A 22,262-nucleotide genomic window follows, 5' to 3' on the forward strand; every position below is an offset into this window, starting at 1 on the left:
TGCAGTGTTTCCTGCTCCATGGCAGTGTTTATCTGCTCCAAAACTGTGCTTTTCTGTTCCAGAGCGGTCTTTTCCTTCTCTAGGGCAATTTTTTACGTTTCTAGGGCAGTGTTTATCTGCTCCAAGATGGCATTTTCTGCTCCAGAGCAGTCTTCTCCTTCTCTAGTGCAGTGTTTTTCTGCACCAGGGCAGTGTTTATCTGCTCCAAGATGGCACTTTTCTGCTACAAAGTGATCTTCTCTTTCCCGAGGGCAGTGTTTTCCTGCTTCATTGCAGTGTTTATCTGCTCCAAAGCTGTGGTTTTCTGCTACAGAGCGGTCTTCCTCTCTAGGGCAATGTTTTCTGTATCTAGGGCAGTGTTTATCTTCTCCAGATCAGTCTTCTCCTTCTCCGGTGCAGTGTTTTCCTGCTGATGGGCAGTGTTTATCTCCTCCAGGGCAGTGTGTATCTGCTCCAAGATGGCACTTTTCAGCTCCAGAGAGGTCTTCTCCTTCTCTAATGCAGTTTTTCCTGCTCCATGGCAGTGTTTATCTGCTCCAAAACTGTGCTTTTCTGCTCCACAGCAGTCTTCTCCTTCTCTAGGGCAGTGTTTATCTGCTCCAAAACTGTGCTATTCTGTTCCAGAGCGGTCTTCTCCTTCTCTAGGCAGTGTTTATCTGCTCCAAGATGGCACTTTTCGGCTCCAGAGCAGTCTTCACCTTCTCTAGTGCAGTGTTTTTCTTCCAGGGCAGTGTTTATCTGCTCTAAGATGGCACTTTTCTGCTCCAAAGTGATCTTCTCTTTCTCAAGGGCAGTGTTTTCCTGCTCTAGGGCAGTGTTTATCTGCTCCAAAACTGTGGTTTTCTGCTACAGAGCAGTCTACTTCTCTAGGGCAATGTTTTCTGTCTCTAGGGCAGTGTTTTCCTGTTCCAAGGCAGAGTTTATCTGCTCCAAAACTGTGCTTTTCTGCTCCACAGCAGTCTTCTCCTTCTCTAGGGCAGTGTTTATCTGCTCCAAAACTGTGCTATTCTGTTCCAGAGCGGTCTTCTCCTTCTCTAGGGCAATGTTTTCTGTCTCTAGGGCAGTGTTTTTCTGTTCAAGGCAGAGTTTATCTGCTCCAAAACTGTGCTTTTCTGCTCCACAGCAGTCTTCTCCTTCTCTAGGGCAGTGTTTATCTGCTCCAAAACTGTGCTATTCTGTTCCAGAGCGGTCTTCTCCTTCTCTAGGGCAGTGCTTATCTGCTGCAGGGCAATGTTTATCTCCTCCAGGGCAGTGTGTATCTGCTCCAAGATGGCACTTTTCTGCTCCAGAGAGGTCTTCTCCTTCTCTAATGCAGTGTTTTCCTACTCAATGGCAGTGTTTATCTGCTCCAGGGCAGTGTGTATCTGCTCCAAAACTTTGCTCTTCTGTTCCAGAGCGGTCTTCTCCTTCTCTAGGGCAATGTTTTCCGTTTCTAGGGCAGTGTTTATCTGCTCCAAGATGGCACTTTTCTGCTCCAACGTGATCTTCTCTTTCCCGAGGGCAGTGTTTTCCTGCTTCAGGGCAATGTTTATCTGCTCCAAGATGGCACTTTTCTGCTCCAAAGGGATTTTCTTTCCCGAGGGAAGTGTTTTCCTGCTTCATTGCAGTGTTTATCTGCTCCTAAGCTGTGGTTTTCTGCTCCACAGCAGTCTTCTCCTTCTCTAGGGCAGTGTTTATTGTCTTAAGGGCATTGTTTTCCTGTTCCAGGGCAGTTTATCTGCTCCTAAGCTGTGGTTTTCTGCTCCACAGCATTCTTCTCCTTCTCTAGGGCAGTGTTTATCTGCTCCAAAACTGTGCTTTTCTGCTCCACAGCAGTCTTCTCCTTCTCTAGGGCAGTGTTTTCCATTTCTAGTGCAGTGTTTATCTGCTCCAAGATGGCACTTTTCTGTTCCAGAGCAGTCTTCTCCTTCTCTAGTGCTGTGTTTTTCTGCTCCAGGGCAGTGTTTATCTGCTCCAAGATGGCACTTTTCTGCTCCAAAGTGATCTTTTCTTTCCCGAGGGCAGTGTTTTCCTGCTCTAGGGCAGTGTTCATCTGCTCCAAGGCAGAGATTATCTGCTCCAAAACTGTGCTTTTCTATTCCAGAGCAGTCTTCATCTCTAGGGCAGTGTTTATCTGCTCCAAAACTGTGCTTTTCTGCTCCACAGCAGTCTTCTCCTTCTCTAGGGCAGTGTTTATCTGCTCCAAGATGGCACTTTTCTGCTCCAGAGCAGTCTTCACCTTCTCTAGTGCAGTGTTTTTCTTCCATGGCAGTGTTTATCTGCTCTAAGATGGCGCTTTTCTGATCCAAAGTGATCTTCTCTTTCTCAAGGGCAGTGTTTTCCTGCTCTAGGGCAGTGTTTATCTGCTCCAAAACTGTGGTTTTCTGCTACAGAGCAGTCTACTTCTCTAGGGCAAAGTTTTCTGTCTCTAGGGCAGTGTTTTCCTGTTCCAAGAGAGTTCATCTGCTCCAAACCTGTGCTTTTCTGCTCCACAGCAGTCTTCTCCTTCTCTAGGGCAGTGTTTATCTGCTCCAAAACTGTGCTATTCTGTTCCAGAGCGGTCTTCTCCTTCTCTAGGGCAATGTTTTCTGTCTCTAGGGCAGTGTTTTTCTGTTCAAGGCAGAGTTTATCTGCTCCAAAACTGTGCTTTTCTGCTCCACAGCAGTCTTCTCCTTCTCTAGGGCAGTGTTTATCTGCTCCAAAACTGTGCTATTCTGTTACAGAGCGGTCTTCTCCTTCTCTAGGGCAATGTTTTCTGTCTCTAGGGCAGTGGTTTTCTGTTCAAGGCAGAGTCTATCTGCTCCAAAACTGTGCTTTTCTGCTCCGCAGCAGTCTTCTCCTTCTCTAGGGTAGTGTTTATCTGCTCCAAAACTGTGCTATTCTGTTCCAGAGCGGTCTTCTCCTTCTCTAGGGCAATGTTTCTGTCTCTAGGGCAGTGTTTATCTGCTCCAAATCTGTCCTTTTCTATTCCAGAGCGGTCTTCATCTCTAGGGCAGTGTTTATCTGCTCCAAGATGGCAATTTTCTGCTCCAGGGCAGTCTTCTCCTTCTCTAGTGCGGTGTTTTACTGCTGCTGGGCAGTGTTTATCTGCTCCAAAACTGTGGATTTCTGCTACAGAGCGGTCTTCTCCTTCTCTAGGGCAGTGTTTATCTGCTCCAAGATGGCAATTTTCTGCTCCAGGGCAGTCTTCTCCTTCTCTAGTGCAGTGTTTTACTGCTGCTGGGCAGTGTTTATCTCCTCCAGGGCAGTGTGTATCTGCTCCAAGATGGCACTTTTCTGCTCAAGAGAGGTCTTCTCCTTCTCTAATGCAGTGTTTTCCTACTCCATGGCAGTGTTTAAATGCTCCAGGGCAGTGTGTATCTGCTCCAAAACTGTGCTCTTCTGTTCCAGAGCGGTCTTCTCCTTCTCTAGGGCAATGTTTTCTGTTTCTAGGGCAGTGTTTATCTGCTCCAAGATGGCACTTTTCTGCTCCAAAGTGATCTTCTCTTTCCCGAGGGCAGTGTTTTCCTGCTTCATTGCAGTGTTTATCTGCTCCAAAGCTGTTGTTTTTGTGCTACAGAGCGGTCTTCTTCTCTAGGGCAATGTTTATTGTCTTAAGGGCATTGTTTTCCTGTTCCAGGGCAGTTTATCTGCTCCAAAACTGTGCTTTTCTGCTCCACAGCAGTCTTCTCCTTCTCTAGGGCAGTGTTTATCTGCTCCAAACTGTGCTTTTCTCCTCCAAAGCAGTCTTCTCCTTCTCTAGGGCAATGTTTTCCGTTTCTAGTGCAGTGTTTATCTGCTCCAAGATGGCACTTTTCTGATCCAGAGCAGTCTTCTCCTTCTCTAGTGCAGTGTTTTTCTGCTCCAGGGCAGTGTTTATCTGCTCCAAGATGGCACTTTTCTGCTACAAAGTGATCTTCTCTTTCCCGAGGGCAGTGTTTTCCTGCTTCATTGCAGTGTTTTTCTGCTCCAAAGCTGTGGTTTTCTGCTACAGAGCGGTCTTCCTCTCTAGGGCAATGTTTTCTGTATCTAGGGCAGTGTTTATCTTCTCCAGATCAGTCTTCTCCTTCTCTGGTGCAGTGTTTTCCTTGCTATGGGCAGTGTTTATCTCCTCCAGGGCAATGTTTATCTGCTCCAAGATGGCACTTTTCTGCTCCAAAGGGATTTTCTTTCCCGAGGGAAGTGTTTTCCTGCTTCATTGCAGTGTTTATCTGCTCCTAAGCTGTGGTTTTCTGCTCCACAGCAGTCTTCTCCTTCTCTAGGGCAGTGTTTATCTGCTCCAAAACTGTGCTTTTCTCCTCCAAAGCAGTATTCTCCTTCTCTAGGGCAATGTTTTCTGTCTTTAGGGCAGTGTTTGTCTGCTCCAAGATGGCACTTTTCTGCTCCAGAGCAGTCTTCACCTTCTCTAGTGCAGTATTTTCCTGCTCCATGGCAGTGTTTATCTGCTCCAAGATGGCACTTTTCTGCTACAAAGTTATCTTCTCTTTCCCGAGGGCAGTGTTTTCCTGCTTCATTGCAGTGTTTATCTGCTCCAAAGCTGTGGTTTTCTGCTACAGAGCGGTCTTCCTCTCTAGGGCAATGTTTTCAGTCTCTAGGGCAGTGTTTATCTGCTCCAGATCAGTCTTCTCCTTCTCTGGTGCAGTGTTTTCCTGCTGCTGGGCAGTGTTTATCTCCTCCAGGGCAGTGTGTATCTTCTCCAAGATGGCACTTTTCTGCTCCAGATCAGTCTTCTCCTTCTCTGTTGCAGTGTTTTCCTGCTGCTGGGCAGTGTTTATCTCCTCCAACACTGTGCTATTCTTTTCCAGAGCGGTCTTTTCCTTCTCTAGGGCAATTTTTTATGTTTCTAGGGCAGTGTTTATCTGCTCCAAGATGGCAATTTTCTGCTCCAGAGCAGTCTTCTCCTTCTCTGGTGCAGTGTTTTTCTGCACCAGGGCAGTGTTTATCTGCTCCAAGATGGCACTTTTCTGCTACAAAGTGATCTTCTCTTTCCCGAGGGCAGTGTTTTCCTGCTTCATTGCAGTGTTTATCTGCTCCAAAGCTGTGGTTTTCTGCTACAGAGCGGTCTTCCTCTCTAGGGCAATGTTTTCAGTCTCTAGGGCAGTGTTTATCTGCTCCACAGCAGTCTTCTCCTTCTCTGGTGCAGTGTTTTCCTGCTGTGGGCAGTGTTTATCTCCTCCAGGGCAGTGTGTATCTGCTCCAAGATGGCACTTTTCTGCTCCAGAGAGGTCTTCTCTTTCTCTAATGCAGTGTTTTCCTGCTCCATGGCAGTGTTTATCTGCTCCAAAACTGTGCTTTTCTGTTCCAGAGCGGTCTTTTCCTTCTCTAGGGCAATTTTTTACGTTTCTAGGGCAGTGTTTATCTGCTCCAAGATGGCAATTTTCTGCTCCAGAGCAGTCTTCTCCTTCTCTAGTGCAGTGTTTTTCTGCACCAGGGCAGTGTTTATCTGCTCCAAGATGGCACTTTTCTGCTACAAAGTGATCTTCTCTTTCCCGAGGGCAGTGTTTTCCTGCTTCATTGCAGTGTTTATCTGCTCCAAAGCTGTGGTTTTCTGCTACAGAGCGGTCTTCCTCTCTAGGGCAATGTTTTCTGTATCTAGGGCAGTGTTTATCTTCTCCAGATCAGTCTTCTCCTTCTCCGGTGCAGTGTTTTCCTGCTGATGGGCAGTGTTTATCTCCTCCAGGGCAGTGTGTATCTGCTCCAAGATGGCACTTTTCAGCTCCAGAGAGGTCTTCTCCTTCTCTAATGCAGTTTTTCCTGCTCCATGGCAGTGTTTATCTGCTCCAAAACTGCTTTTCTGCTCCACAGCAGTCTTCTCCTTCTCTAGGGCAGTGTTTATCTGCTCCAAAACTGTGCTATTCTGTTCCAGAGCAGTCTTCTCCTTCTCTAGGGCAATGTTTTCCATCTCTAGGGCAGTGTTTATCTGCTCCAAGATGGCACTTTTCTGCTCCAAAGTGATCTTCTCTTTCTCAAGGGCAGTGTTTTCCTGCTCTAGGGCAGTGTTTATCTGCTCCAAAACTGTGGTTTTCTGCTACAGAGCAGTCTACTTCTCTAGGGCAATGTTTTCTGTCTCTAGGGCAGTGTTTTCCTGTTCCAAGGCAGAGTTTATCTGCTCCAAAACTGTGCTTTTCTGCTCCACAGCAGTCTTCTCCTTCTCTAGGGCAGTGTTTATCTGCTCCAAAACTGTGCTATTCTGTTCCAGAGCGGTCTTCTCCTTCTCTAGGGCAATGTTTTCTGTCTCTAGGGCAGTTTTTTTCTGTTCAAGGCAGAGTTTATCTGCTCCAAAACTGTGCTTTTCTGCTCCACAGCAGTCTTCTCCTTCTCTAGGGCAGTGTTTATCTGCTCCAAAACTGTGCTATTCTGTTCCAGAGCGGTCTTCTCCTTCTCTAGGGCAGTGTTTATCTGCTGCAGGGCAGTGTTTATCTCCTCCAGGGCAGTGTGTATCTGCTCCAAGATGGCACTTTTCTGCTCCAGAGAGGTCTTCTCCTTCTCTAATGCAGTGTTTTCCTACTCAATGGCAGTGTTTATCTGCTCCAGGGCAGTGTGTATCTGCTCCAAAACTTTGCTCTTCTGTTCCAGAGCGGTCTTCTCCTTCTCTAGGGCAATGTTTTCCGTTTCTAGGGCAGTGTTTATCTGCTCCAAGATGGCACTTTTCTGCTCCAACGTGATCTTCTCTTTCCCGAGGGCAGTGTTTTCCTGCTTCAGGGCAATGTTTATCTGCTCCAAGATGGCACTTTTCTGCTCCAAAGGGATTTTCTTTCCCGAGGGAAGTGTTTTCCTGCTTCATTGCAGTGTTTATCTGCTCCAAAGCTGTGGTTTTCTGCTACAGAGCAGTCTTCTTCTCTAGGGCAATGTTTTCTGTCTTTAGGGCAGTGTTTTCCTGTTCCAGGGCAGTTTATCTGCTCCAAAACTGTGCTTTTCTGCTCCACAGCAGTCTTCTCCTTCTCTAGGGCAGTGTTTATCTGCTCCAAAACTGTGCTTTTCTGCTCCAGAGCAGTCTTCTCCTTCTCTAGGGCAATGTTTTCCATTTCTAGGGCAGTGTTTATCTGCTCCAAGATGGCACTTTTCTGCTCCAGAGCAGTCTTCTCCTTCTCTAGTGCAGTGTTTTTCTGCTCCAGGGCAGTGTTTATCTGCTCCAAGATGGCACTTTTCTGCTCCAAAGTGATCTTTTCTTTCCCGAGGGCAGTGTTTTCCTGCTCTAGGGCAGTGTTTATCTGCTCCAAGGCAGAGTTTATCTGCTCCAAAACTGTGCTTTTCTGCTCCACAGCAGTCTTCTCCTTCTCTAGGGCATTGTTTATCTGCTCCAAAACTGTGCTTTTCTGCTCCACAGCAGTCTTCTCCTTCTCTAGGGCAGTGTTTATCTGCTCCAAGATGGCACTTTTCTGCTCCAGAGCAGTCTTCACCTTCTCTAGTGCAGTATTTTCCTGCTCCATGGCAGTGTTTATCTGCTCTAAGATGGCGCTTTTCTGATCCAAAGTGATCTTCTCTTTCTCAAGGGCAGTGTTTTCCTGCTCTAGGGCAGTGTTTATCTGCTCCAAAACTGTGGTTTTCTGCTACAGAGCAGTCTTCTTCTCTAGGGCAAAGTTTTCTGTCTCTAGGGCAGTGTTTTCCTGTTCCAAGAGAGTTCATCTGCTCCAAAACTGTGCTTTTCTGCTCCACAGCAGTCTTCTCCTTCTCTAGGGCAGTGTGTATCTACTCCAAAACTGTGCTCTTCTGTTCCAGAGCGGTCTTCTCCTTCTCTAGGGTAATGTTTTCTGTCTCTAGGGCAGTGTTTTTCTGTTCAAGGCAGAGTTTATCTGCTCCAAAACTGTGCTTTTCTGCTCCAAAGCAGTCTTCTCCTTCTCTAGGGCAGTGTTTATCTGCTCCAAAACTGTGCTATTCTGTTCCAGAGCGGTCTTCTCCTTCTCTAGGGCAGTGTTTATCTGCTGCAGGGCAGTGTTTATCTCCTCCAGGGCAGTGTGTATCTGCTCCAAGATGGCACTTTTCTGCTCCAGAGAGGTCTTCTCCTTCTCTAATGCAGTGTTTTCCTACTCAATGGCAGTGTTTATCTGCTCCAGGGCAGTGTGTATCTGCTCCAAAACTTTGCTCTTCTGTTCCAGAGCGGTCTTCTCCTTCTCTAGGGCAATGTTTTCCGTTTCTAGGGCAGTGTTTATCTGCTCCAAGATGGCACTTTTCTGCTCCAACGTGATCTTCTCTTTCCCGAGGGCAGTGTTTTCCTGCTTCAGGGCAATGTTTATCTGCTCCAAGATGGCACTTTTCTGCTCCAAAGGGATTTTCTTTCCCGAGGGAAGTGTTTTCCTGCTTCATTGCAGTGTTTATCTGCTCCAAAGCTGTGGTTTTCTGCTACAGAGCAGTCTTCTTCTCTAGGGCAATGTTTTCTGTCTTTAGGGCAGTGTTTTCCTGTTCCAGGGCAGTTTATCTGCTCCAAAACTGTGCTTTTCTGCTCCACAGCAGTCTTCTCCTTCTCTAGGGCAGTGTTTATCTGCTCCAAAACTGTGCTTTTCTGCTCCAAAGCAGTCTTCTCCTTCTCTAGGGCAGTGTTTTCCATTTCTAGGGCAGTGTTTATCTGCTCCAAGATGGCACTTTTCTGTTCCAGAGCAGTCTTCTCCTTCTCTAGTGCTGTGTTTTTCTGCTCCAGGGCAGTGTTTATCTGCTCCAAGATGGCACTTTTCTGCTCCAAAGTGATCTTTTCTTTCCCGAGGGCAGTGTTTTCCTGCTCTAGGGCAGTGTTTATCTGCTCCAAGGCAGAGTTTATCTGCTCCAAAACTGTGCTTTTCTATTCCAGAGCGGTCTTCATCTCTAGGGCAGTGTTTATCTGCTCCAAGATGGAACTTTTCTGCTCCAAAGTAATCTTCTTTCCCGAGGGCAGTGTTTTCCTGCTCCAGGGCAGTGTTTATCTGCTCCAAAACTGTGGTTTTCTGCTACAGAGCAGTCTTCTTCTCTAGGGCAATGTTTTCTGTCTCTAGGGCAGTGTTTTTCTGTTCAAGGCAGAGTTTATCTGCTCCAAAACTGTGCTTTCCTGCTGCAGGGCAGTGTTTATCTCCTCCAGGTCAGTGTGTTTCTAGGGCAGTGTTTATCTGCTCCAAGATGGCACTTTTCTGCTCCAGAGCAGTCACTACGTTGCCTGAAGGAATTTTTAATGTCCAGCAGGTGTCAGTATTGAGTGACAGTATCGACAGTTTTGCTGTGTCGAAACGATACATGACGCCTCATCTACCCATCACTATGTGAAAATATCACTAAACGTATAGCATACTGTCCAGTTTATTGTTAACATCATTGTTTTTGGTGGATGTAAAATGCACCGATTAAAATCCAAGCAATAACGTGTTTCTGTTACTCTCCCTCCCCCTCAATGATTGTTTTCGTTCATGTAGCGGGAAAGAGGGTGAAAACAGTCACGGTGAGCACCTTGTGCTTGGTTACTTCTTTGTTGCTTCCTGGTCAGTGTTCATAGTTGAGTATTATTTACAGTCAGGGCGTTGCATCAATTCCTGTTTAATGGTGCAGTGATAGTTTTTGACATGAGCAATATGGGCAAACACCCAGGGTGTTATCTTTTCAGGGACGAGACCACCGCGGATTGAAGCACAAAGATGGAAGCACTTCATTTTAATATTGGTAAAATTTATTAAGTATTTAATATCTAGTTGTTTTCATGGGATTATGGATCTTTCTGATCAATTTGAGAAGCACTTTTGATCATAATTCACATTTTATTGTGTCATATTGTGTCATCTGGTTAGGATGCCCGAGCCACCTAAATAAATAAATCACCCTTAGATATAAAAAAAACAAAAAAACGACCAACCAGTGAAGGACATAGCCTATTGTCAAGGATTGATGAATCCGTCCAATTGCCCAACCTTCAATCCAAGCAATAAGCGGAGATGAAAAATAGTTGTGGGTTTGTTTCCATGGCTCAATGTTGGTCAAATGTTTAATTTGCAGATGTATGTTTTGTTAGGGTTAACAAATTTATTATTTATGTGTAGTTAAATGTTAGTGTAGTTATAAAGTGTTCATTACCTAAATATTCTTATTCATTAGACATTCAATTTTTCATTACCGCTATGCTCATTCTATGATAATTTATCTTGAATTAATAAAATATTTACATGATCTTTTTAATTCCTCAATGAAATGGTCAGACTCTTTATATCATGGTTGTGTTGTTTTTTCAATTTAATGATTTAACACAAAATTAGAACCAAAATTGAATTTAAAAATTGTATTCATGTCACGGTAATGAAATAATTGTGTACATTAAAATAATACATTTTGTTATTAATGACTATTCTTTGTTGGTACATTCTCCTTTGTGACTTGGTGTCCAAAAAAAGTGTAAAAATGTTTTTGTGGTTTCATATTTCTTCATCAAAATTGTGCTACGGTAATGAATTTATTTCCTCAAAGTCAGACTAAAATGTCTAAAAATACCTTAAAAAAATATGCATAGAGGTTACAATTTTACATTGAAAAATAAAATTAGATTCTATTTTATAAAGAAGGTGTCTTTTTGTGTGTATACAATTTATTTTTGCTATAAGTTGCGCCATGTTCGTGAGAATCACCCAACCGTCTTCTCCATGGTGGAGCTGCTGGCTTGTGCTGCTTGTAAACTCTCTTCCACCGATTTCAGCTTCACACATGTCTGTTGGATCCTAAACATCAGTGACACAAGGAAAAAAAATGTTTTACAAGCCTTACAGAGTCTACCAGCCTACAGCCGGTCCTGGTCCTCTTGATCAGGACAGATCTGGAGAGGTGAGTATACAAGGCTGGCAGAGCTTGGGGAATAACGTGCTGGGCTTACGGGGTCCGAAGAATGTCTGCCCGGGGAAGCAGAGAGAGAGGGAAGCCAACTTGGTGATGCTCGCTGCGTCAGGACACCCAGGGCGAGGAGATCCAGATCCCTGCTAGCGGGCTGGACTGGTCCCGGACTCGGTCAAACCTGAGATGAGAAGACGTGAGGTTAGAACAAGAACGTTGACAACTTGGAGAACTTGAATCATTTGACAGTGTAATAAAGCTTAATGAAATCTTTATTGTTGGCCCTACTTGTTTTGCTTTATTTCAGGTAGTGGGAATATTAATCGCTGTTTTGTTAAGGCTTTTGATGGTGTAATAACAATTAAATCATTATGACTACTATTATGACATATTTATGACATGTTTCTTGATTAATGTCAAGTTGTCATAACAAAGATAATTTTGTCTAGTTAATGACAAGTTGTCATAACGAAGACATTTTGAATAATGTCAACTTTGTATTAAAAGTGTCATGATTTACCGAATGACATTTTATGACAACAGCCATATTTATGAAGACTTACTGATGTTTATGAGTGTCATGTCAGTCTTATCCCCCCCAATCAAATAAAGTGTTACTAAATGTCTATCACTGCAGCGAACGTCCCACTACGAGTAGGACGACGTACTATGGTGGGCATCCCTTATTTTAATTTAAGAAAGGTGGCAACCCTATGGTTGACCATGCTAACCGGTCAGTCAAGTTTAATACACCGGAAATAGTTCATAATATCAGAAATAGTTCATAGTAGCTTAACTTGTCTTTGACACAGGGTGGTATCCTCGGCACTCTCAGGTGTAGTACTAAATGTGCTGGCTTGCTTGGTCATGCTTAAGATTAACCGCAGGGCTTGTGATGGCAGTGAGAATGTGTTGGTGTAGTTTAGTTGACGTGAAACCAGCTGCCTGAGCCGATATCATCTGGGAAACTGCAGTCGTGAGTACCTGTGGCTTCAGTTGTCTGTTTCTGTTGCTAGTGGTTAAATGGCGTTGAGCTGCGTTGACTCTGGCACCAGTGGTGGGAAGTATAAGTACTTCATTACTGTACTTAAGTACAATTTTTGTGTATCTGTACTTTACTTGAGTGGATTTAATAATGGATACTTTCTACTTTTACTCCACTACATTTTACAGTATCTGTACTTTCTACTTCACATTTCTACAAAACTGTCACGTTACTCATTACACCCAAGTTGCATTGCGCTTTTTACCCATTAGAATGTAAAGTTCAGGGACTTAAGATGGCGCCGTAAAATCCAAGCAATAACGTGACTTACGCATCTGTTGTCACCCATTGCCTCCCCCTTTACTCGCACGCGGAGCTCCAAGAAATGTGCAGTGGTTTCCTCTGAGCGGGAGAAGACGTCTGTCTATTCGTCAGTAATGTAATAGCGCTGCATAAATCGACATGTAAAATCAGCAGCACTTCGCTTTCACAGATGGTGGGGACTTTGTCCAACTTTTAGCGTCACTTGGAAGGCAAGTTTAAAGAAAGGTAAGATCTGTGTGTAACACTTACGATGTGATTACAGTACTAGAACTCAGAATAGGACCAGTGCTAGGTTCGGCTACGGGAGAAGTCCAAGTGTATCAATGACCACAGACCAGAAAATAAGTTTAAACTGCCGGCTTATTAATTTGTAGAAAAGAAAATAGACAACAATTATACAAACAGTTGACATACAATGACACAAATTCAATACAAAAGTTTCCCTGTTCTTTCAGAATAATTTATTTAATCCCTTCTTTGAAATTTAAACCTATTGCTAGGTATTGAAGGTTACTATTTATTTAAACCTAGGTTATAGTTCTATTTAAGGTCAGTCGATACTGTTAATCTATTTAATTTACAGTTTGTTTTAATCTATTAATCTATTTTAGTTTAATGTTCTTTTAAGACGTTTTTAATTTCCTGTTTTAACCATTTATTTCTAATTTAAACCCAACAAACAATTTTACATTCCACACATTTTACATTCCAGACATTGAATGTGGTACAAAGAGGGAAAAAAAACAATAAAACACAACAGACACAATCCAGCAAAAGACCGGATAACTTGTGCTTCAAATCGATGTCTTTTCTCTCATTATCCTGAAGGGTTAATCCCGTTTCTCTGAATCCAGTGCTACTTCAGCAGGAAACATGGGCAGGTCATACCAGTTTGGATGATTTGCAGTATCCAGCAGAGGGCGTAGCTCCTGCTATAGACGGTTACAGGGCTCCTGGGTTACGGCTCGCCATCTTGTTTCTCACTAGCGGAATCCAACTCAGCAATCGACTCGGAATTTCCTGGTCCAATGTCCAGCAGAACTTGAAAGGCCTGGTTTAATAACCAACAAAGCATAACAAAAGTTCATTTAACTCTGATTGGTACTGAATAAAGTAATATACTCGCCGATTTGGCGGTTGAACATTGTGTGCGGGTGTGTGTGGGGGGTGGGGGAGGGGGGTGGGGCGTGCTTCACCCACCTCTGCTCATCCGTTACTTCCACAGTTTTTGAACATGAAACAACATAAATGCGCTACTTTAGCTTTCCGTTTCAACTAAATAAAAATACTTTACAAATACGTTCTTCTCAGAAAATAAAATACACCTTTTAACTCTCCAAGTCCAGTTCTGTAACATATAACACAATCCTGAACGCAGTCAGGTTGAAAAAATGCCGAACGCTCCTTCTCCAAAAATTGAAAAAATGTTTTTAATCGTCGATTTCCCTTATCTTTCTCTCGTTCGCAGCTTAACTCTCTGTGCTTTTTCGTTCTTTGCTTCTTCTTTGCGCTCTCTGCTTCTTCTTCTGGCGCCAGAGAACATAGCAATCCGGTTGGCTGGAGCTAGTCACATGGGTTACACATCAATGTGACGTTTCAAAATAAGAGTTTTTACTCACACTTAACCGTTTTAGCTGCTGACAAAATAAAACTGTTTTATGCAGATTTTTAACCAAATAAAATATCATATTATGAAATACAACACTTATGATGTCTGTAATTATTACTTTTTATATTTATATATTTTATTAAATTGGAATCATGTTTAATGCGCTTTATAAATAAACTTGCATATTTACTCAACAATATCTTTTCACTTTTTTGCTTTTACTGTATGTACACTATTCATGTTCTCCTCTGTGGGACACCAACACATGCACAGGGATAATTTTCTGCAAACATCTGATTATTTTATTACCCGGGTGCTAAACCTGACAAGAGGTGCATATTCTGTCACCAGCCTGGGACAACAATGCTGTGAACTGTGGCAGGTGTTGCATCCAGGAGTGGCTTCCAATAGTCTATATAAATGGTGGAGAACAAGCCACCTCAACCACAACGACCCAGACTGCAAAATGATCAAGACTCTAATACTCGCAGCACTGCTGAGCTCCACCGTGGCCATGGGGGTATGTATGGCAGGACTTTGAAATCATTTTTTGTACATTCCTTGATTTAGACATGAGATGATCTCTGTTTCCTTCATTCCTCATCTCAGGGTGTTGGCCTGTGGAGTGCAGAGAGTTTAAGGAATCAGACAGGAGGTCAGGAGAGGTGCACCTGCAATGCCTTCCTGCCCACTTCAATCTTTCCTGTCGGTGATTTGGTGGTGGTGGAGCAGGCCGCTGTGGAGATCTCAAACAAGCTGGAACTGCAAATGGGCAAGGTACTAAGGAATATGTGCGATGTGTTAACCAAGATCTTGTGAATATATTCACATCTCAAATGTTAATGTATTTAGTTTGGATTTTATAAGCTAAACCAACTGAAAGTAGGGATTATTGTGAACTGGAAGGATAAGGACACAACCTTTTCAAAGATTTTTACAAATATAAATATGAAGAGTGTGGCGGTCAAATAACTGGAAGAAAACATGTCAGAGGATGCAAAAGCCTTGAGACTGGCGTAAAGGTTCATCCAAGCTGGACAATATAGCCAGAGCTACAAAGTTATGCCCCAATCATAGTCCATTCCTGTGTATCTGGAATGGATGCACTTCATCCAGACTTGGAGCTTGATTTATTTATCAAAACAAATGGACAAAGACTTGAGTCTAAATGTACAAAGCTGGTAAAAACATAACTAAAAGGATTTGCAGCTGTTATTACTTTAAGTTAGGTGTATGGATGCTTTTGAAAAGCACTGTAACTTAATAGTGATGAACAAGAAGAATCCCTAAATTTGCATTTAAATCTGTTATTTTCAGCTGGAGGAATATGAACTTAAGATTACACAGTATGCAGAAAAGATCATAAAGCTGACGGTGGAAATCGAATCTATGGAGACGAATCCTGATGACTACAATGAAGCCGACTTTGAAGAGATAAATGTGCAGATTAAACAAGTAGAGGCTCTGATTGTAGAGCTGCAACTCTCAATCAATGCTTCAGTCGCTGTCATTGAGTCCCTGCATGTACAGGTGAGTCATCCGCCGTAGACACACAGAAGGTCACCCGGAAAAAAAATTTCAGTCTTTGACTAACTCAAAAGCATGTGTTATCTTACAGGTAACTGTCATGTTGGCCACCCTGGACAGGCTGGAGAAGACCTATGACAAGAATTTGGTGCTTTCAACTCGCAGAGAGTACATAGAGGTGCAGCTTCAGCTCGAGGAATGTGAGAGACGCCACCAGGAGCTCTTCAACCCCAACATCGGTGAGCTGATTCACACAGTCACATGAGGTGGAAACAATCACTAAACTTATTTAACTGACTATCCACTTTCTCTTCAGGTTCTTGTGCTAACTCTGGCCTACTGAGGGTCAGCAAGCCTGTGGTGAGCCATCTGAATACCCATCTAAGTGCTGGCTACTATTATGGAGGCTGGGGGAAAGATTCAAACCCTATTTCTGACAGAGAGTCCATGTACTGGTACGCTGGTTACAGTTCCACTTCCATGACGGACATCCGGTTCTACACTAACTACAAGAACCTTATTCTGAGAACCCCTTTTCTCCATCACACCTTGTCCAGTAGTTATTATGGTAACGGGAACAACATTATAATGCGTGATAACACTCTGTATTATCAGTTAAGCAGCCCATTCGGACTAGCTAAACTGAATTTCACCACCATGAAATATGAGTCCAGGGTGGTTTCCAAGGCCTCCTCCAAGTTCTCATACAGCAGCTCCCCAAATCAGAACTTTGACTTTGCTGCAGATGAAACAGGCTTGTGGGTGACCTATGCTACTGAAGAGTCCGGGGGTCGGGTGGTCATAGCTAGAATAAACGAGGCCTCCTTTGGGATTGAGGAGGAATGGCTGACCAGTGTTTATAAGCCAGGTGTTACTAATGCCTTCATGATCTGTGGTGTTTTTTATGCAGTCAGAACAGTGGACACCCTAACTGAAGAGATATTTTACAAATACAACACTAAAACTAAACAGGAGAGCTACATTAGCATTACCTTTGAAAGGTTTCAAAACAGGTATACAAACCTGGATTATAATCCTACTGACCAGAAGCTCTACATGTACAACGATGGTTACTATGTGAGCTACCATCTCTGGTTTAACAACACAGTTGAAGCCACAGTGGCACCACCCATGTTACTGGCGACTTAAATCATTTTCTCTCCTTCATAGAGAAATCTGATATGAATGATTAATGATTTTCTTTTTCTCGTTTTTCTTGTACCATCCCCTTTCTTCACTGCTAATAAATGATTTGAAGCATCCAAAAGGTGTTGTGTTGTTTGGTTATTCAACTGTTCATTTTTGGTTTTCTGCTATCTACAAGTAAGACCAATAATTTATAAAATTAACTCAAAATCAAATGAAACCAAATAAATGTTTGGTAATTTAAATTTTATCAACAACACTTATGCAACAGTTTAAGGTGTAAGTTAAGGCCTGTTGTGAAGGCAAAATAAATTTGTATCATAAATGTTGCACCAACACAGATCAATAGAAACATTCAAAACATAAAAATTAATAAGCTAATTGGACCTTCAAGTGTCCTTTGACTTTTGTTCTTGCCATGGGTGCCTTTGGCAAACAAAAATGCTGTTTAAAAAATGTATCAAAGAAATATTATACTAATATTATAACCATTTTCTTTCCAAATTGTCTTCAGGAAAGCTATTAAATTCACTTCCCACCTTGCATCAGATATTTTCTAAAATCCATTAATGTTTCTCCCACTAAGTAAGTTTTTTTTTTGCATCATATGTCTATAGAATTTTTTTAAAGTGGTATAATCTGAGTTTGGTAGTATCAAAGATCAGTAGCAACATCAATTTGGACTTTTTATTGTGTATAGTCATCAAAAATTTTATTTTTTCAAACTGTATATGAAAATGAGTAGTTTTACATTTAATCAAAAATAAATATATACCCAAAAGAAAACATTAAAAGGCTACATTTTGAAGGGATTTTGATAAATTAAATAAATTAACAAATATATAAATTAAATTATAAATTTGAGCAAATTTGAAAAAACTCTTTAATAGCAATAGTTAGTGCCTCAACAAAATGCCAAAGGTCAGTAGTTTCTTTGCCATTAGTACATTTTAGCAGCGTGTATGCGACATTGATTGACAGCCCCTGAGACCCTTTCTCGGCTCTGATTGGTTGCTTTTGGTCGGGACAAATTGGGAGGGGTGAATTTCTTCAGATGGCAGTAGTAGCTCAGGGAGGAAGTGGAGGAGCCTCATTTTTTCACAGATTATGTATCATATTATACTGTTACGACATGGTGGCAGTTTAAACAAATATTTAAAAACCCTTTTTTTTGTGTGTGTGTAAAAGTTGCATATTATAGCTTTAAGGAAAAAAAGAAGTCAAGTTTACCAATAATACCCAACTATGCCAGCTAAAATGACATAATAAATAATTAAAGCATCTAATGGAATAATTTCTGATTAAACCGAAGTTACAGTATCACAATTTTGCACATCATCAGCCACTGAGTACAGAAACAAATTTGATGTTGCTGAAATGAGCTATTAAAATAAACTTGAATGATTGATTGATTTGCTAGGAAACAAAAAAAACACGTCAAAGTTTATTATGTTTAAAATGGCATTAGTTTTGAATTCTTTTTTTTGTAATTAAATCTGGCTTTGCACAAATAAAATTATGCAGTACATTAAAGCTATACAGTGAACAAAGTTTTATTTTTCTTTCTCTGAGTTACATTTTTGAAATTGCAAACTGAACCACACATTTTATAAAAAGCTAAATACTGACAATCAGACTGAAACTTTCTGAGGTGATGCTTCAATAAACAGGCCATAAAAAGTTTTAGCTGTCATGACAGATGACCAAATCGGTCTCCATGTTCAGTTCTAACCCTGCACTGGCAAATAACCACCTGTCTGAGGAAGCAAACAGGAACACTAACACAATCTACGTCTAGAAATTAACTAATGCTGTCTAAACACGTCTTTGCTCCACCAAATGCAAATACAAATACTCAGTTCATTGAAGGAGTCATAAAAAGTGTTTTATGATATCACCACATGTGGGGATTTTCTCATCCACATGTGGTGATTTTCTCATCCACATCCTATTTGGGTCCTATACTCTGGATTCCCAAGACTTTACTACATCATGTGTAAACAAAGACGATCACAGGCCGCTTGTAAATGAGCATCTACTTGAATGCTGAGTCCAGTAATAGCCATGTGAAGAGAGAAGGTGTTCACGACAATCTGATATGAGCAGTCTTTAAAAACTCCAACAAAGTCTGAAGAGGCATTTGAGAGGTGAGGTGGGTCATGATGCTGTCGGTTCTGGTTCTGCTCCTCTGCGTCTTTAGTCCTGCTTTGGCCTGGATAGTAAGTAATCTTTATTACTATGATGTCTTCATGGCGTAATTTGTGGTTATTCTAAGGAATGTAAATTTCAAATTCATTTTTAGCCAGTGCAAGACTGGGAGTCTGGAAATGTGACGACTTCTGTGGATTCGTCTGGCCAGTGCGTCTGCCATGTTTTCCTCCCTGACACCACCTTCCCCGCAGACCGCGTTGAGCACATGCAGCAAGTCAGCAAAGATCTGATCCTGGAGGTGGAAATCCAGAAGAATAAGGTGTGTTTAGGGAATAGCATGAAGAATAAAACCTAGAACCGTGCAATACGATTAAATCATATTATAGCTGATCTTGTCTTTTTCAGATGGTGAAGTACTTGGGCAAACTGGTGATCTATCTTGAAGAACTGAAGCAACTGGAGGCAAGATTGACCATCCTGGAAAGCAGTCCTGATGATTACATCAAGCTGGACTTTGAGATGCTCAGGATTGAACTCAGAGAGTTTGAGGCGCTGGTGTCTCAGCTCAAAGACTCCCTCAACTCTTCTTCACCCCTGTTCAACAGTCTGTACATTGAGGTAAAACACAAATTGAAAACATTTTCTAAGATTCTCACGATACATAGATATTGCGTCCTTTAACATCTTACAAATAAATCTACAAAAGGATTGAATGTTGGATTGCAACCAGCAACCTTTGTATTGAAATGCGCCTCTCAAGACCTGACACCCTTTGGTAGATTTCCTTCCCACATGTAATTGTCGTTTTATTCTTGTTCTGTCCCCAGATCCACAACATGACGCTCCTTGTGAACCAGCTGGAGACTTACGACAAGAGCAACCTGGAGGTGATCCGACATCAGTTTGCCAAGCTGCAGATGAAACTAGAGGAGTGTCAGAAGGACCAAGATCTAATCAAACCAGATATCGGTAAGAGTTCTGCCTAACACGATCAATAACAATTTGCACTTCAACAGATAAAAATGCATATTTGTAGATAATATCATTATTGATTCAGAAAACGTCCATCATATTGCTATTATTATATCAAGAAATATTTTAACCTCTCATTTCCGTTAGTTTTGACAGTTATTGCTTGCAGGTCACGAAAAGTTTCAGTTCCTGAGAAAATTAAAACATTATCTAAAGTATGATCAAATTAAAAATAATTTTTAATGCAGTGTCCAGCAGGAGAGAACGAGATAAAGGTCATTGCTGAGGAGGCTGGCAGTTCTCAAAGTGTCGATTCAAAGTTTATTATGTTGAGTGGGAGGAAAAACTGTGTGTAAAAAAGTTTACAAACAGCAGGGACAATTAGGCCTCATCATTGTCTCTTCCGTGCCACGGCGCACGAAGCAAGATTTCATTTAAGAGACACTCATTAATGAAATAGTTTCTCTTGCGTGTCCTACATTTTTCAGTAAAGCAATTCTGTTAAAAAACCCGTTCATAGTGGTTCTACTTAAAATTTAAATATTCTTAGATTTTCTTTTACTGTAACAGTAATGATCAAATAAAACACTACTTGAATTTCTGAAATAAGCTTCTTTTTATATTCTAATTTACTGAGATGGAGCAGCATTGCCAACATCCTTTGTGTGTGTGTTTTTTTTTTTCAGGAAACTGCAATCACACGGGAATCTTAAGCTTCAGCAATCCATTGGTGGTGCAGTTCAATGGTCATCTCAGTTCAAGTTATGTGTACGGTGGCTGGGGGAAAGACTCCAAGCCCATCCGAGGTTATGAGAACTTGCACTTCTACGGCGCGTACACCAGTCCTGGAGGTGTCTACGACTTTTACTTTTACACCAACTATGAAAATTTGCTCCTGAGGAAGAACTTCAAACGCATTACCCTTCCATCGGATTGGGTGGGTGTTGGCAACAATTACATAGTGCACAGTAATTCCATTTATTACCAGCACAACTCCCCATTCAGCATGACCAAATTTAACCTGACCTCTTCCAAGTATGACTACAGAGTGATTTCTGACGCAAGCACAAGTTTCTCTTATTCTTACTCGGACAGTCAGAACCTGGACTTTGCAACCGATGAAACAGGCTTGTGGGTAATATATGCTTCAGATGAGAACAAGGGGAAAATCGTCATTGCTAAAATCGATGAAAAGTCTTTTGGCATTGAGAATACGTGGCATACTGGTGTGTACAAACAGTCGGCTGGCAATGCTTTCATGGTCTGCGGAGTGATGTATGCCACCAGGACGGTGGATATCAACACTGAGGAGATCTTCTACGCTTACGACACCAAGACCAAGCAGGAGAGAAACCTCAGCATCCAATTCAAGAAGTTCCAGGAGTCATACAGCAACCTGGACTACAACCCCTCTGATCAGAAGCTCTACATGTACAACAATGGCTATTATGTGTCGTACAATGTGAAATTTAACAAAGAGTGATTCAACATGGGTTCGATCCTCGTATTGTGATTGATACAAGTGATCTCCAGCCACTTTTAGTCCTTAGATCTCTATAAAACCTTTATTGATTTTCCCCTGCCATTTCCTGAATAAATCAAACTGAAGCATCCACATTTTGTCAGTTGTGTTCTGTATGTTATATTTGTCATCTGTTGCATGGGAAAGGTGACCCATTTAGGCTTTTTTACAACTGCACAAATCCAGAATTAGTCAATTGTTTTCTTTAGATTTAACTGAAATTAAAACAAAATTATAAAATTTATATTTGCACTCTGCTAAATATAATTTTTTTAAAGGGAAAATTAAACAAAAACAGTAACAGCATTTTTATTAGGATGTTTCAAATGAATGATTAAAGATTAAACATTACTTCAAATCCATTGGTTAATAAATCCAATAACAATGTATTAAACGTGCATATGACCAAAAAAAATTGTTTTTTGAATGGAGAGTACAATCTCATCTGTGATACACTGATCATTTAAATATAAGAGGACTCAAATTCCTCATCATTTACACATTAAAAACACAAATCAAGATGAAATTCTTGATTTTCTTGCTTCCCTTCTAGAGAAAGACTTTTTTTAGTCTGCAAAATGTGGTTGGTGAGATGAAACAGGTTAACATGACAGAGATCTGGGGTTATGTTTTATGCCACAGATAATATTGTAACTATTTAGAACCAAAATGCATGACACATGATAATCAAATCAGAGGTGTCCCATGAAACAGTCTCCATCTAATGTGATGAACACATTGAAAAATATCTCTCTTGCTGATAGTCTGCTGTGGTTGTTGTTTCTCAAGTAAATTCAGACGTGATAAATGTCTGTTTTTATTCTAATTAAAGGGAGAAGTCTTCATATGACACAAAAACAGTCGCTGAAGGATTCATTTGAGATTGAGCATCCTTGTATTTTTGTGGCTAAGGTTGGAGGATCAGATTTCAGAGTCATGCTGCTGTGCCTAACCCCCTTCTGTAAACCTGCCCTCCCATAGGATTCATGCGTGGTTGGGGGTGACTCCTCTTTGTGCTGTTAGTTGGAGCCTGACTCCCTCTGGTACTGAGCACTGATGCTTATATTTAAGTAGGATGGGGTGGGGGGAGTAAATCCCAAAATCCACAGCAGAGAAAAGCCAAACATGGTAACTATTATTTCAAGTTAGCGGTGGGATTACAGGGTGAACACTGAACTCCATTGTTACAATAAATCAGAGCTGAAATGGTCTCTTCAGTCTACACACTCAAAGCAGCGCTGTCTCTTTAAATCTTTCACCGTCTATGATGAGGAGTGGGGAGAAGCGAGTGCCTTGTG

The 22,262-nt window shown here is 41.7% G+C and overlaps 2 protein-coding genes and 1 long non-coding RNA gene across 3 annotated transcripts; 2 read left to right on the forward strand and 1 right to left on the reverse strand.

The window, feature by feature from the left end:
* Positions 1-10,183: 10,183 nt before the first annotated feature.
* LOC103459062 (uncharacterized) lies at positions 10,184-13,624 on the reverse strand. Its single transcript, XR_532665.2, has 4 exons — positions 13,238-13,624; positions 12,926-13,088; positions 10,772-10,909; positions 10,184-10,619 (listed from the first exon to the last, which is right to left on the reverse strand). It is a non-coding gene; the product is annotated as an uncharacterized LOC103459062 (long non-coding RNA).
* Positions 13,625-13,874: 250 nt separating this feature from the next.
* olfm4.1 (olfactomedin 4, tandem duplicate 1) lies at positions 13,875-16,440 on the forward strand. The gene is made up of 5 exons (XM_008400291.3): positions 13,875-14,166; positions 14,256-14,423; positions 14,964-15,176; positions 15,265-15,412; positions 15,490-16,440. Exons 1-5 carry the CDS (start codon positions 13,885-13,887, stop codon positions 16,320-16,322), a joined length of 1,644 nt encoding a protein of 547 aa, XP_008398513.2. The 5' UTR covers positions 13,875-13,884; the 3' UTR covers positions 16,323-16,440.
* Positions 16,441-18,478: 2,038 nt separating this feature from the next.
* olfm4.2 (olfactomedin 4, tandem duplicate 2) lies at positions 18,479-21,055 on the forward strand. The gene is made up of 5 exons (XM_008400288.3): positions 18,479-18,538; positions 18,622-18,789; positions 18,876-19,088; positions 19,298-19,439; positions 20,129-21,055. Exons 1-5 carry the CDS (start codon positions 18,479-18,481, stop codon positions 20,923-20,925), a joined length of 1,380 nt encoding a protein of 459 aa, XP_008398510.1. The 3' UTR covers positions 20,926-21,055.
* Positions 21,056-22,262: the final 1,207 nt, after the last annotated feature.

Source organism: Poecilia reticulata, chromosome 22, assembly GCF_904066995.2.
Source record: "Poecilia reticulata chromosome 22, P_reticulata-male-v2, whole genome shotgun sequence".
NCBI lineage: Eukaryota > Metazoa > Chordata > Actinopteri > Cyprinodontiformes > Poeciliidae > Poecilia > Poecilia reticulata.

Coding starts and splice junctions, on each gene's coding strand:
- olfm4.1 (XM_008400291.3), top strand. CDS start 13,885: ATGTTCTCCTCTGTGGGACACCAACACATGCACAGGGATAATTTTCTG. Junction 14,424..14,963: donor TGGAACTGCAAATGGGCAAG/GTACTAAGGAAT, acceptor TGTTATTTTCAG/CTGGAGGAATATGAACTTAA. Junction 15,413..15,489: donor GCTCTTCAACCCCAACATCG/GTGAGCTGATTC, acceptor CTTTCTCTTCAG/GTTCTTGTGCTAACTCTGGC.
- olfm4.2 (XM_008400288.3), top strand. CDS start 18,479: ATGATGCTGTCGGTTCTGGTTCTGCTCCTCTGCGTCTTTAGTCCTGCT. Junction 18,539..18,621: donor GTCCTGCTTTGGCCTGGATA/GTAAGTAATCTT, acceptor ATTCATTTTTAG/CCAGTGCAAGACTGGGAGTC. Junction 19,089..19,297: donor TCAACAGTCTGTACATTGAG/GTAAAACACAAA, acceptor TTCTGTCCCCAG/ATCCACAACATGACGCTCCT.